Here is a 13,699-nt window from a genome sequence, read left to right on the forward strand (position 1 = left end):
TGCTATGTGTCTAAGAGTTTGCCGGTGGTGTGTGTGCACCGTGTGCTGTGTGTCTAAGAGTTTGCCGGTGGTGTGTGTGCACCGTGTGCTGTGTGTCTAAAAGTTTGCCGGTGGTGTGTGTGCACCGTGTGCTGTGTGTCTAAGAGTTTGCCGGTGGTGTGTGTGCACCGTGTGCTATGTGTTTAAGAGTTTGCCGGTGGTGTGTGTGCACCGTGTGCTATGTGTTTAAGAGTTTGCCGGTGGTGTGTGTGCACCGTGTGCTATGTGTTTAAGAGTTTGCCGGTGGTGTGTGTGCACCGTGTGCTATGTGTCTAAAGTTTGCCAGTGATGTATGTGTACCGTGTTCCAGGAACTGGAGCTACAGACAGCTGTGAGCCGCCATCTTGGTCTTGGGAATTAAACCTGGGTCCTCTGGAAGAACAACCAGTGCTCTTAACCACTGAGCCATCATTTCAGTCCCCAGAGCCAAAATTTTATGAATGTTTTTGGACAAGAGAACAAAAGTACGTAGGTTTTGAGTGCCCATCTCCCCACTGTAGGTTACCCTTCAGTTTCCATATTCAGCTAAGCTCATAACAAAGACGACTTACCAGACACACCATATAGTTTTATATTCTGGTTGCTTCTGTAAGACACAGGTCCCTTCCCCTCCACCCCCACCGCCACTCCTGCCCCATGCAATTAAAACTTCTCAATAAGGATTATTTGACACAGGGTCTCATTATATGGCCCAGGCCACCCTGAAACTCAGATCCACCTGCCTCAGCCTCCCACAGTGCTAGGATTAAAGGGGTGTTCTACCATACCAAGCTTTCACAAGTGTTTTTGTTGGTCTCACTGTATAGCTCAGGCTTGTTAGGAATAAACAACCTTCTGCCTCACTCTCCTCCCAAGTGTTGGACTGCAAGCATGGACTCCACACCCGGTTCACTGGGTAACATCTAGTACATCTGTGACTCTTCTCAGGACACTGGGTGTTTCCTGTTGTCAGCACTGTTGTATTGCTTGCTTATCTGTGGGTCAGACTCTCTGTGCAAATGTTTGGTTTTTTACATTTTCTTACTTGTGAAGCATGTGAGGTCAGAGGTCAACTTACAGGAGTCAGTTTCCTTCTTCCAAAGATCAAACTCTGTCAGGCTTGGTGACAAGTACCTTTACACACTGGGTCACCCTGCCAGCCTCTTTCTGTGCACACTTTAGATGATTTTCTTAGAATGGGTTCCTGGATGGCAGGCTGCCCCAGGGTATGTGTGTAGCATTAGTGAATACCTAGTAAATAACCAATACATAACTGGTCTTCTCTTTACTGATCTAACAGAAAAGACTATCATTGCTGTTTTCATTTTCTGAAGATTACAAAGACCACTCCTGCCAGAATAATTCTGTTCCTGTACAGCTTAGAGTACTCCCCAAGAATTCATTAATTCCTGTTTTAAAAGAACATCTTTGACACGTTTGTAATTGTAGTGGGAGGTCAACTTACTAAGAAGCTGATGAGTAAGTTTCTGTGACAGCTGCCTGTCATCACTGAAGCCTCCCACAAGATGTACTTCCAGCCTGCCAAGAGAGGTGCAATGGTGAGAGCACAGAGCAGACACGACTGAGTGCTGGTTTAAGATGGTACTTAAGATGGTTAGTGGCTCCATGAACATCCACAGCATGCTTCTGTGTCTCCCACAACATAGGATGAAAATGCTTGTGGCACAGTAGGGTGCCATGTGAGGTTGCCAAGGCTATCACCCAGGGTCCTCAGTGCGGTGTCACCCAGCCACCCACGTGGAACACTCTAGAACTTCGCAATACCTCCACCAAAGAGCATCTGGGTTGTGACCACCATGGCTTTGCTTCCGCTCCTGCCAGGCTGGCCTTGATATCCACAATACCTAAACACTGTCTGAAAGTACACCAGGAAAAGCTAACAGTTATGTTCTACGAACCCTTCCAAAGCAAAAGGAAAAGACTATTTTACAACCACACAAGTCAAAAGCCTGTGAAGCTTACCAGCCTGTGACACAGACCCAGCCACAAGATTTGAGTTTTAAAAAGAAATCAGTGCCTACACACTCTTAGCATATCAAGGCCCAACATCCAATTTCTAGCATATACATACATATACAAAGTTTAAACTTGGTTTATTTTTTAAGAAAAGGCTAGCTTCAAACTAAGACATCCTCCTGCCTCTGCCTCCCAATACTGGAATTAAAGGTGTGCTACCATACCTTCTCCCAATTTTTTTAACTTACTTATTGCGCTATAAAGCTGACCAATAGTGTCCCCAAGAACTTAAGTACCTGTGTCTGGCTGTACTAGTTCCTTCAAAGACTACCAAGAAAATAAGAGCCAAGTATAACAACAGAACAAGTGGACCAGTTATGTGAGCAAGTGAAAGCCAGGCCTGGGTTACAGGCCAGAGCTTAACAAGCTATGTGGCTTTGGTACATGACCACATGTCACAGGGTAAGGATGAAATGCAGAGGCACAGTTAGTCAGGGCTGGTTCTTACCCTATATCCATGCTCAGATTGTTGGCCTGCTGAGGTGTGTAGCGTGAGGTGAGCACTGTCACACTCAGCTGACCCTGCTGCCTTCTTCAGTCCTTCCTACCCATTTACTCACCTGCCTGCCTTAGAGTATGAGCACTGAGCTACACTCAACAGGAAGTTCTTGGCCCCTAGAACAAGTGGCTCCCACAGAAATACCTCCTGAGATGCAAAGATCCCAACATTACACAAATTCAAAGCCAAACTAAGTTTAAAATTGAACACAGAAGCCTGACATGTAATGGCAGCACTAAGGAAAGCAGGGAGAGAGCATCATGAGTTCAAGGTCAGCCTACATAGCCCTGTCCAACAAAAAGTCCAGTACTGGCTGTCCCTCCTGTCTAGCCATCTACCCACCCATGCATCTATCCACCCACCCGTCCATCCATCTACCCGTCCATCCATCTACCCATGCATCCATCCATCCATCCACCTACCCATCCATTCACCCACCCATCCACCTACCCATCCATCCACCCACCCACCCATCCAGTCAGTATAAACACCAACCATGCTCGAGGTGTGCAAGCACAGGTTATCCCCCACAGTGTCCGTACAGCAACAGCATGGCACTTACCTTCCACACTCAGCATGTTCAGAGAAGGATTTTATGGAGCTCATTATCAAGGGGACTTCAGCTTTGGTGTCAGATCCATCACAATGTGTCAGGCAGGTTGCCCCATTACCTGGAAAGCAAGGGTAAAGGAGTTATTCTTTATATTTTGGCAAGTGAGACATGTTGACCACCTCATCTTTAGGCACCCTGTAAGAAAACTGGAAGACTCCATGCTTCCCAGCCAACCCATCTGATCAGGGCACCAAGGAGACACTATGCAGACAAGATATGGCTTCAAAGTTCACTAGGAAATTCAAACTGAGAAAGTCAGTGGTCCCATGTGGTTGGGATGGGTTAACACACAGTCTTCTTCACCTCTCTTAGCATACCTGTATGTCTCAGGACTACAATGTGACAAGTGGTAGCATCATCAGAACCCAGAATGGAGATGGAGCCTGTTTAAAAAAGAAATAACATGAAACACCCAGTAGCTTTGGGATACGGCCCAATGCACTGCTTCCTAACCTACCATCCTTTGGGGAAGTCACTGCAAGCTCTCTTTGCTGAACATACAGAAGGCCCTGGGGTCCCACTTGTTGAACAGACTGACCTCTGAGAAGTCTGGCTCTTTCCTGTTTAATTGAAACAGAATAAAATAGTGGTGTGAATTAGTGAGGCTTGAAGTCCTAGAGAGGGGAGAGAGCCAGTGTGTACTCAGAAGCCACATATCTGAACTGTGCTGGACTGGCAACAGAAAGAAAGGCAGCAGCAACACTTACTCTGACTAAACAACATGTGACACAGATCCCAGTGCCCAAGAGAGAGGGGCCAATCCTTCATCAGAGTTCAAGAGTCTGAGACTTAACCTTATTTTTTGTCTCTGTTTTGTCCCCTGCCCCGTCTCTGTTTGTCTCTCTATCTCTGTGTCTCTGTCTCTCTCTGTGTCTGTCTCCCCCCGACCCCCTCAGTTCTGGCTGTCCTTACCCTGTCCATCCTTCTACCTCATGAGTGCTGGGATTATAGGTTTGCAACACCATTTTACAAGTGTAAGAAAATCAAGGCAGGAGTGGTGGTTCATGCTTATAATCCCAGCACAGGAAATCACAAAACAGTCAGACTGAAGCAAGCTTAAAGGCAAAAGTGGCAGGGCATGGTAGGAAACACCTGTAATCCCAGCACTCAGGAGGCAGAGGCCAGCCTGGGCACATACTCACATGTGGGAGAGGTGACACACTACTAAAATGAATTCCACCTTCCAACTTGAGATAAGCAAGCCTCGCCGTGTGTCAGCGTCCTACACCTGCTGCAGTTCTGCATCCGTCTATACCATCTCCCTATACCATTTCTCATGCCCGGTGCTCCTGCAAGCTTGTGTCTGATGACTTAATAAAATCCAACAAACCTGATAAACCTAATGATCAATTGAACTAAGGAAGCACTGTCTGTCTTCTTCTAATGAGTTCCCATTTTTCAGACGCTAGGATGTGAGAACTTCTGGGCTCAGAAGTCAGTCACCATCAAGGTTAGGGTGGGGCACAGGAAAGCAAAAGACACAGCAAACTAAACCACAGAACCTCCAACTGGTGAGGCAGCTAGGTTACTGGACAAGCCAGGGTAAACTTGGCTGTCTCATATTTCATCACACCCCAGCCCAGTGACACACCAGACACGAGTTCCCACTTCCCAGTTCCTGTCCTCATCTCCTTTGGGGAGGAGTTAACATGGCAGATCTTACCACTCATGTTCACAACTGGCTCACCACCAGTGAGTAAAGTGGTGTGAGAACAATTTACCATTTCAAGACAAACACAAGAAAGGAAAGCAAAGGCGGCCAAACATGGCCATGCCACAGAACAGCTAGCATGGTCTCTTCCCACTTGATAAAAGCTGTTTCTGAATGAAGCCTCACTTCAGCACACTAGTGTGCATGAGAGAAAGGGAGAAATGCAGGTGTGAGGTAGACATGCATGGGAGGTATACAAGTGTGAGAGGTGTGCATGTGTGAGAGGTGTGCATGAGTGAGCGGTGTGCATGAGTGAGCGGTGTGCATGAGTGAGAGGTGTGCATGTGTGAGAGGTGTGCATGAGTGAGAGGTGTGCATGTGTGAGAAGTGCACACATCTGAGGTGTACATGTGTGCACTGCTGGAAGCCAAGTCAATATCATATGCCTTCCTCTATTATTCTGTTCCTTATTTCTGTTTCGTGTGTGCATGCACATACACACATGTGGCATGTGCCAGACACTAGGCCTGAACGTTGAGGCCAGAGGGCAACCCTTAGGTATTAGCTTTCTGCTCCAGCATGTATGTTTCAGACACCAAATATGGTCATCGGGCTTGGCAGCGAGCCCATGTGAGCCATCCTGACAGCCTGCCTTGGTGTTTTGAGACAGAATCTCTCAGTGAGCCTGAGTCTCACTGTTTTGGCTAGACTGGCTGGTTACCCAGCACCTGGATCCAGTGTCCCACTCCTCAGCGCTGGGATTACATAAGCTCTGTGAAGTCTTTTATGTGGGTGCTGGGATCCAAACTCAGATCCCTGTGCTTGCAGGTCATCCACTGAGCCAAGATCCCTGTCCATACCTCCTAAAGTAGTTATGGCCCACTTGCCACAGTGTCTCCTATTTCTTGGTATTTGATCATGTGCACTCTAGTGTCTCTCAGTCCTTTCCTTTCCAATGGCCCATCAAATGGTACTGCTCTTTTTATGGAGGTCAGCAAATATTTCTGTCAGAATGTCTAGACGGCAAGCCTGAAGGTCTTTGTGGTTATACAGTGAAGCAGCCAGAGCAATGGATGTGGTTGTGTTCTAATAAAATGTGACATGGGACATGCATGTTTGAATTCATATAATTTACTGTTATAAAATATTCTTTTCACTTCTTTTGGGGGTGTATCTTAGCAGTAGGCATTTGTCTAGCATGTGTGAGGCCAGGAGGGAAGGAAAGTCCGTCTGCAACTCTGGAGACCAGCCCACACCCCTTACTCTTCTGCCATGTGACACATGAATGTGAAAGTACCTGCTCCACCTTGAAACGTGGCTGTGTGCGGCTTAGTGGCAGGGGTGTGGAGTGGGAGGTCCTGGGCTTCTACCCAGCACAGCACAGAAGACTCTTTAAAAAACATAGACGCCAACACACAGTGTGTCAGCGTGCCACGCGTGACTGCCAAGCCCCCCCTGCCTGTCTACCCTGGAACACACTGTGTAATCTCCAAACGGCCTGCCTCAGCATCTGACTGCTAGTGCTTCCGGGGGTCTCTCCACAAGTGCTCAGTTACATTTTTGTGTTAACAGCTCCACATGGCAAGTGGCTACTGTACTGAATTACACAACCTCCAAAGTGAAGGGCAGACAGCAGGGTTCCAATCCTGACTTCTTTCTAAGCATGGGGCTTGGGAATCATGCTGTGTCTTCGTCACTGTTCTCCTGCTGTGAAGAAAAACCATGCCAAAGGCAACTCTTATTTAAAAGGAGAAAAAAAAAAGCATTTAATTTGGGACCTTATCGAGAAGCACACAGGCATGCCGATAAGAGCAACAGCTGAAAGTTTTGAAGGCAGAGAGACACTGGGTCTGGCATGGGCTTGTGAAACCTCCAAACCCACCCCCAGTGATGTGCCTTCTCTAAGGCCACACCTCCTATTCATTCCCAAATAGTTTTACTAACTAGAGACCCCACCACACTGTGTGTCTGGTCCTCACAGCCCTCGGTCTAGTCAGTAAGAGTAAAGACACTCTCACTGGGCACAGCATGGGGCCTTCTACTGTGGCTGAGCAATGGGTGCCTAAAACCAGACAGCAGTAAAGCCAGACATGCTGGGGAAGGGGGTTAACAAGCGGCTATGAGGAAAGGGGTTTCAAACTCATAGGCAGCATGATGGTGCATGCCCGCTGAGGCTTCGAAGGTCATGAGTTACTAGTCATCTACAGTGATACCTCTCACAAAAGAAGGGTGGGAGGGGAAACACACAGGACAGTTAAGTGTTCTGGAATTTTCCATCTAAAATGTTCATTGTTGCCCAAGGAAGTGTAATGGCAAGAGAGGGGAAGGGGGATACTAATCAGGTTTATGACTTGCTGGGGCTGTGTACTCAGATACTGCTCTGTGAAAGACATACAGGAAGCCAGGCATGGTGGTGCAAGCCTTTAATCCTAAAATTTGGGAGCCAGAGGTAGGCATATTGTCCAGGCATGTTCCAGGACAGTCAGGGATACAAAGAGAAACCCTGTCTCACACCACCACCACCCAGAAAGAAAGAGGGAAAGGGTGGGGCGAAATACAGGGCAGGGCACATGGGAATGGGCCAGGCATGGTAGTTCATAGTTCACCTCTGCAATCCTAGCACTTACACAGCTGAGACACAGGTGTGGAAAGCCAGCCTGAGCTAGACAATGAAAGTATCAGGAAAAAAAAAAAAAAACAAGACAATATTGCCTATCATATAAATAAAGTACGGGAGGCAGAGGCAAGCAGATCGTGTGGACGTTGCTGGCTCCGGGAGTCTTGTCCCCAGGAGTTTGAGGCCAGCCTGGTCTACAGAGCAAGTTCAGGACAGCCAAGGCTACACAGAGAAACCCTGTCTCAAAAACAAAATTAAACCAAAACTATGAGAAGAATCTACTTCCCTCTACAAAGCCCTAAGGAAAGTGAGCCTTTCCCTCAGCACTGGGCATGAAGTCCACACTCCAGCTGCTGCCCTGGTCTTTGCCTGCAGCAACCCCCCCTCCCCCGGCCCTCACTGGGGGCCTCCCTGCCCCTCCCCCGTTCCCTGCTCTTGAAAGCCAACTGTCCACTCTGCATCCCTCCTGGCTGTGTGTCCCTAAATAAACCACCACCCCACATCACCTGTCTCTGCCTTCTCATGGAATGTGCTACATGGCCACTAAAGTACAGGTTTCAGACGTAGGAGAGAACCCCCTAAGTCGTTGATGTGGCTGAAACTTTTCTTGTATTATTTCTGGCTTCATGAACACAGCGTAGAGTGCCTAGTCCGACTGCAGGAGCCACTAGTACGATCAGTCTGTCTTGAAATTCCAGTTGACAGTCACAGTCTCCCTGTCCCAGAGTTCTCAGGGGTCATTCTGCCCATTCATTTACCCAACAAATATTTGGTTAGCACAATGCCATCTGCTTTCAGGAAGCGTTTGCTCCAGGAAGTAGATCCAGGGGGGACAAAGCAAGTAAGCAGACAGAACTACAAACCCACAGCGACTCAGAGGAAACTTCTGGAATGCTTTCCGTAATCCCAGGTTCTCAGAGAGAACGTGGGCATCTTTCCTTCAAGGGTATGACTGATCAGGAAACAGGTCCCCTCCTAACTGTTCTATGTGAGATCGATGGACCGGCTGAGTTCAAACTAGCATGTGGAACACTCGGTCACCACTGCTTCACTAGGAGCCCTCTTTCAGAAGTCCCCACAGGGAAAGAACAAGACGCCCGGAGCTAGCAACTTCCACACAAAGTCCGCATTTCTGGCTAAAAAATAATCCACCCCCCCCACGCCCTGAGGGGCAAGAATGAGCGTGCAAAGGACTGGGGCCCACACCTGTCTGCATCTGGGAAATGCGGGGAGCCGCACGACCACCCCGACCTGTAGAGCCCGCCTACTGCAGATGGGGGCCCTGTGTCTTCGCGCTACGTACATGCTGTGCGACCTTCCATAAGTCACCTAACCTCTCTGGGCCCCGTCTCAGCAGGTCACTAGTGGCCGGGCTGCGGAGATCCCACCCGCCCTGCAGGCCTGAGTGGGCCACTCACCTCCAGAAGCGGGTGCGCTCGGACCAGCTCCGCAGCGGACCGTGGCAGACGGACGCGCTGCCCGTCCACCAGCAGCGGCATTGCCTAGGCCGCCGCCAGGCCGAGGTAGGCGGCCACCGCCCCGCCCCGCCCCGCCCCGTCCCATGCCCCGTCCCATGCCCCGCCCGCCGCGGGCGCCACGCTCACCGCGCAGTCTGCCGGGATATGTAGTCCAGACGGACGTGGAGCAGCCCGAAGGGGTAGAGGAAATGAAATACCCGTTGGACTGCAAGGCATCACGGGAGATGTAATCCAACCTTGGTGCGGGGCTACTCATTACCACGTCCGTCGTGGCGGGTGCCCGCAGCTGTAGTCGTAGAGACGTGGGCATTAGGGACGCGAAGGAGAACCGCGAGGGTAGCGCCGCGCTCTGCGTCACCCAGCCCTGACCCCTGCCTCGGGCCGAATTGATCCGCCAAAGTGTAATCAATTAACTAACGACCGTTCCAGCTGGCAGACATGGTGCAGGCGGCGTGAGCTGCGACCCCAGCTGCCACCGCGGGGGCCTGGGAGCGGAAGAAATAGGGCCGCCCTGCCCTGGCGGGAGGACCAGAGACCCCACCTCCGCGTTTCCTCCTGGCTCCTCACCGCTCTTGCCAGACGTGGCTGCTGTGAACCGCTCACTTGTTATCACTCTTGCTAAGTCGCCAAAGTCACTTACCTTTAACCGATTGGTCCAAATTTAAACCCTGTTTTCTGTGACTCCAAGCCAAGGCTATCGCCCTAACATGTTCTCAGACAGAGCTGTAAATAACACACTTAAAACAAGCTTTGGCGAAGACAGAATTATGATCTTGCCATGACAGAATTATGACCTCAGCCTCCATTTCCAGCATAAAATATAATTACATAGCATTTACAAACGTAACTGACCGCCGGGGCAGTGGTGGCGCACACCTTTAATCCCAGCACTTGGGAGGCAGAGGCAGGCGGATTTCTGAGTTCGAGGCCAGCCTGGTCTACAGAGTGAGTTCCAGGACAGCCAGGGCTACACAGAGAAACCCTGTCTCGAAAAAAAAAAACAAAAAACAAAAAACAAAACAACAACAACAAAAAGTAACTGACCACCAGAGAGAGGTAGAGGAAGTTTCAAAACAGGGATGTTTTTTATTGAACTTGGGGATTCACAACCTGTTCTCCAAGTCTAGTCCACCTGTCTTCAATAAGTCAACTGACTAAAGAGCCTAGTTAAAAAATGAAAAACCGAAAAGGGAGATTTATTCGAAAGGGGAGATTTTTCCGTATGGCCAAATTGGTAAGAGGGACAAAGAGGCCCAGGAAAGCATTCAACTCTGTCTTCATGAGGTCCAAGTTTAGAGGGCAAAAGGATATGCACACTGACCCATGTGGGAGCTAGGCCAACCCACGTCTTGTTAAGTAAGAGTCCTAGATGAAAAGACAGAGAGGTCGGGCAGTGGTGGCACACGCCTTTAATCCCAGCACTTGGGAGGTAGAGGCAGGTAGATTTCTGAGTTCGAGGCCAGCCTGGTCTACAGAGTGAGTTCCAGGACAGCCAGAACTACACAGAAAAACCCTGTCTCGAAGAAAAAAACAAACAAGAGACAGAGGGACCGTTAGTCCTGTGTGTACTTGTTCAGAAACAGACTTGGCAAAGCCAAGGAGTCAAAGGTTTGTGGAGCTCTGACTCCTCCCCCCTGGAGTGTGGCTACCAGTCCTAAGATAGCTGTTTGAGGTATCTTGTGTTTTTGTCAACATAGTCTTGACTCAGCTCTCTGGTGACCTTGGTCTCTTTTTCCCCTGCAAATAGTATATATGATACTGTACTTAATAAACTTGCTTGGTAGCTAAGTCACCAGCTTCTGGAAGACCTGCTGAATCCCAGCTGTTACTGCTTTCCTCTTTATTTCTCCTCTACTTCTCATCCCTGTAGGGGTTTGATCTGGTGCTGCTTGTATTCAAATGCTAAATTCTGTACCCCAAGATCTGGTTGCTCCAAGACTAGCAAATCCTCACATATACCTGCTTTTGTTGTATAATGACACCCACCCCACCCCACCCCACCCCACCCCCATTATCCCCGATTGGTTAATGAAGGTGCCTACAGCCTGCAGGGGCTTGGGGTCTGAGGCAGGGACCACATGGAAGGAGAAAGGGAGTTTCTATTGGTTTACAGACGATTCCACTAGGCTCTGGCCAAAAGCTACCTAGCTACAGCTTGTGTCAGTGCCCACTGCCTGTCAGGTGCAAGGCAGGTGTGACAGCAGCAGCCAGCATACAGAGGACTGACTGCTGGCTACTCCAGTTCTTTTCACTCTTTCTCTATTCCCATGTGTTCTTAGCCGGCCTCTCCTCCCTCGCTTTCTTTTTGTCTTTCTCCGCTTCTACCCTTTTCCAAGTCCCCACTCCCTTCTCCCTCAATAAACCTTTGTATTAGGTCTATCTCAAAGGTGTGATTCCTCAAGGGGACACCTGGGCACAGGCCCACCCACCGCATTATACCGGAGCTTTATATTTCATAAATTTCAGATAGGCCAGGAGGATGAACTGGAACCATGAGGAAGGGGTCTGGAGTGAGATCATGGAAACACACCTAAAGCCCAGATCATTTAACTGCTCAGCTACTGAGGTGCTGCTTGAAAGAAATCTTGGTTTCTCTGTGTGACTGACTTATGGAGACTAGCATACGATAAAGAAATACAGCTGCCAGATCAATCTACTACTTACATTTATATTAAAAGATAATTCATTTTACACATCCCTATGTGAAGCCCTGATTCCTGCTGGTTTGGGTCAACCCATCATTATCTGGGCTTTAGTCTCATTCTGTGGTCTGACAAGTTTTTAGATCTCATTGAAATCACTACTGAAGACAAATTCCGCCTCAGGCTGGTGCCTTTTCCTTCTTCTAGCATGAGATTCCTGGAGAAATTCACATCTCTTGGGATCTAGTTTCAGAAGTCTGACAGAGTTCAGTTTACAGTTGTTAAGAAGTCAGGACAGGAACTTGAGGCCATGGGAACCTACTCACTGGCGTGTTCTTCTTGGCTTGTAAAGCCTGCTAGCCTGCTTTCTTACAGCACCCAGGACCACCTTCCCAGAGTGGTACTTATCCCGATGGGCTAGGCCCTTCTGCTTCAACCATTAATGAAAAAAATGTTCTATAGACTTGCCTACAGGCCCATTTAATAGAGACAGGTCGAACTGATGAAGGCGTTTTCTCAGTTGAGGTTTCTCTTCCCAAGATTTTAGCTTGCATCAATTCTTAACCATCCTAAGGTTATGTAGCAAACAACCCAGGACACCTCATGAGGTGCCGCTGACAAACCTAACCCAGCAGGATTCCACTCAAGCTCACTTGAGAGTTAATGAGTTTGGGGCTTCTTTACAGAGTATCAGGTGAAATGTTACCTACAGTGATGCTGGTGCCCTCCACCCAACCAGCTGCATCTGCAGGAATAAGAGCCCCCTCCCTAGTCATCCCAGGCCTATCTACTCTGACGCACCACGCAATTAAGGCAGTCGCATACAACAGGTGGCAAGCTGCATCTGCACCCTCAGTTGAGCGTCTCACTGCCTTCCCACCCCTGTGGCAGGATGCAACGTCAACAAGCCCAGTTGTGATAATTCTTTTGGAAGAGGCTCAGCTGAACTCCCCAAAATGAGCTGCCTGTCTCCTGGAACAATCAATCACAACACAGGTGCTCAATTTGCAACTAACTTGGGCTGGCCTAGAACTCACAGTATAGCCTAGGTTAACCTTGAACTCATGGCAGTCCCATCTTAGAGTCTAAAGTACTAAGATTATGGCTTTTTTTTAAAAAGTTTCTACTAGTATTTATGTGTTGTGAGTGCAGGCACCCAGAGAAAGCCGACTGTGAGCTGCCTGATGGGTGCTCTCAACAGAACTTGCCTTCTCTGCTGGCAGAGCAAGTGCTATGGTCTACACAGCCGCCTCCAGGCCCTGAGTATTGCTTTGAATCATAGCTTATTCAGAACCAGAAGACAGAAATGTGGTTTCCTGAGCAGTGTAACAGTTAAGTGCTTATGGGTAGAAAGTGCTAAGCTGTATACTATGTTCTCCATAAACATACGTAATTTATGGGTGTGAGGAAACTAGGAAAGTAGGTCAGTGAGCACACTTTCACAGCAGAACCCAAGGACCAACCATCGACAGTGAGAAGAAATGTTGTTTAAAAAGTATTATGTGTGCAGAGCAGTGGTGGGGGCACACACCTTTAATCCCAGCACTTGGGAGGCAGAGGCAGAGGCAGATGGATCTCTGAGTTTGAGGTCAGCCTGGGTATAGAAAAAAAAAAACCTTGCCTCAAAGAGAGAGAAGAGAGACACACACAGAGAGAATGAGCATTGTGTAGAAACTTAGTAAATAGTGGAAGAATTCCAAAGAACTGAGTGCAGCTTACAGTCTGTATACAATACTAAAGCCAGACATGAAGGTGTAAGGGAACTGAGGGACTAGACAATAAATTCAGGAACCAGCCTGAAATAAGATGCAGAGTCCTCCAGTCCCCACAGACCAAGCTCACAACTATAAACTACAGAGTACTTACCAACTCTTCTCACCTCAAGATAGGCGAGACTTGTGTGATGGTTTGTATATACTTAGCTCAGGAAATGACACATTAGGAGGTGTGGCCTTGTTGGAGTAGGTGTGTCACTATGGGTGTGGGATTTAATACCCTCCTCCTAGCTGCCTGGAAACGAGTATTCAGCTTGCAGCCTTTAGATGAAGGTACTCCTGCACCATGCCTGCCTGGATGCTGCCATGTTCCTGCCTTGATGATAATGGACCAAACCTCTGAACCTGTAAGCCAGCCCCAACTAAATG

At 48.6% G+C, this 13,699-nt stretch overlaps 1 protein-coding gene across 3 annotated transcripts in view; it reads right to left on the minus strand.

Moving 5' to 3' along the window:
- Ntan1 (N-terminal asparagine amidase) overlaps positions 1–9,035 on the minus strand; it is a 13,793-nt gene extending 4,758 nt beyond the window's left edge. Inside the window, exons 1-5 of one of the 3 annotated variants that reach the window (XM_028778379.1) lie at positions 8,854–9,035; positions 3,625–3,727; positions 3,485–3,550; positions 3,117–3,225; positions 1,484–1,557 (exon numbers count right to left, since the gene is read on the minus strand). In XM_028778379.1, the coding sequence (XP_028634212.1) occupies positions 1,484–1,557; positions 3,117–3,225; positions 3,485–3,550; positions 3,625–3,727; positions 8,854–8,934 (433 nt within the window). In that variant the 5' untranslated portion in view covers positions 8,935–9,035. The remainder of the gene's footprint in view (positions 1–1,483; positions 1,558–3,116; positions 3,226–3,484; positions 3,551–3,624; positions 3,728–8,853) is intronic. The other 2 variants (XM_028778381.1, XM_028778380.1) reach the window with 2 other exon arrangements.
- Between the last annotated feature and the right edge of the window lie 4,664 nt (positions 9,036–13,699).

The sequence above is a fragment of the Grammomys surdaster genome, unplaced genomic scaffold (genome assembly GCF_004785775.1).
Source record: "Grammomys surdaster isolate TR1022 unplaced genomic scaffold, NIH_TR_1.0 334, whole genome shotgun sequence".
NCBI classification, from domain to species: Eukaryota; Metazoa; Chordata; class Mammalia; order Rodentia; family Muridae; genus Grammomys; species Grammomys surdaster.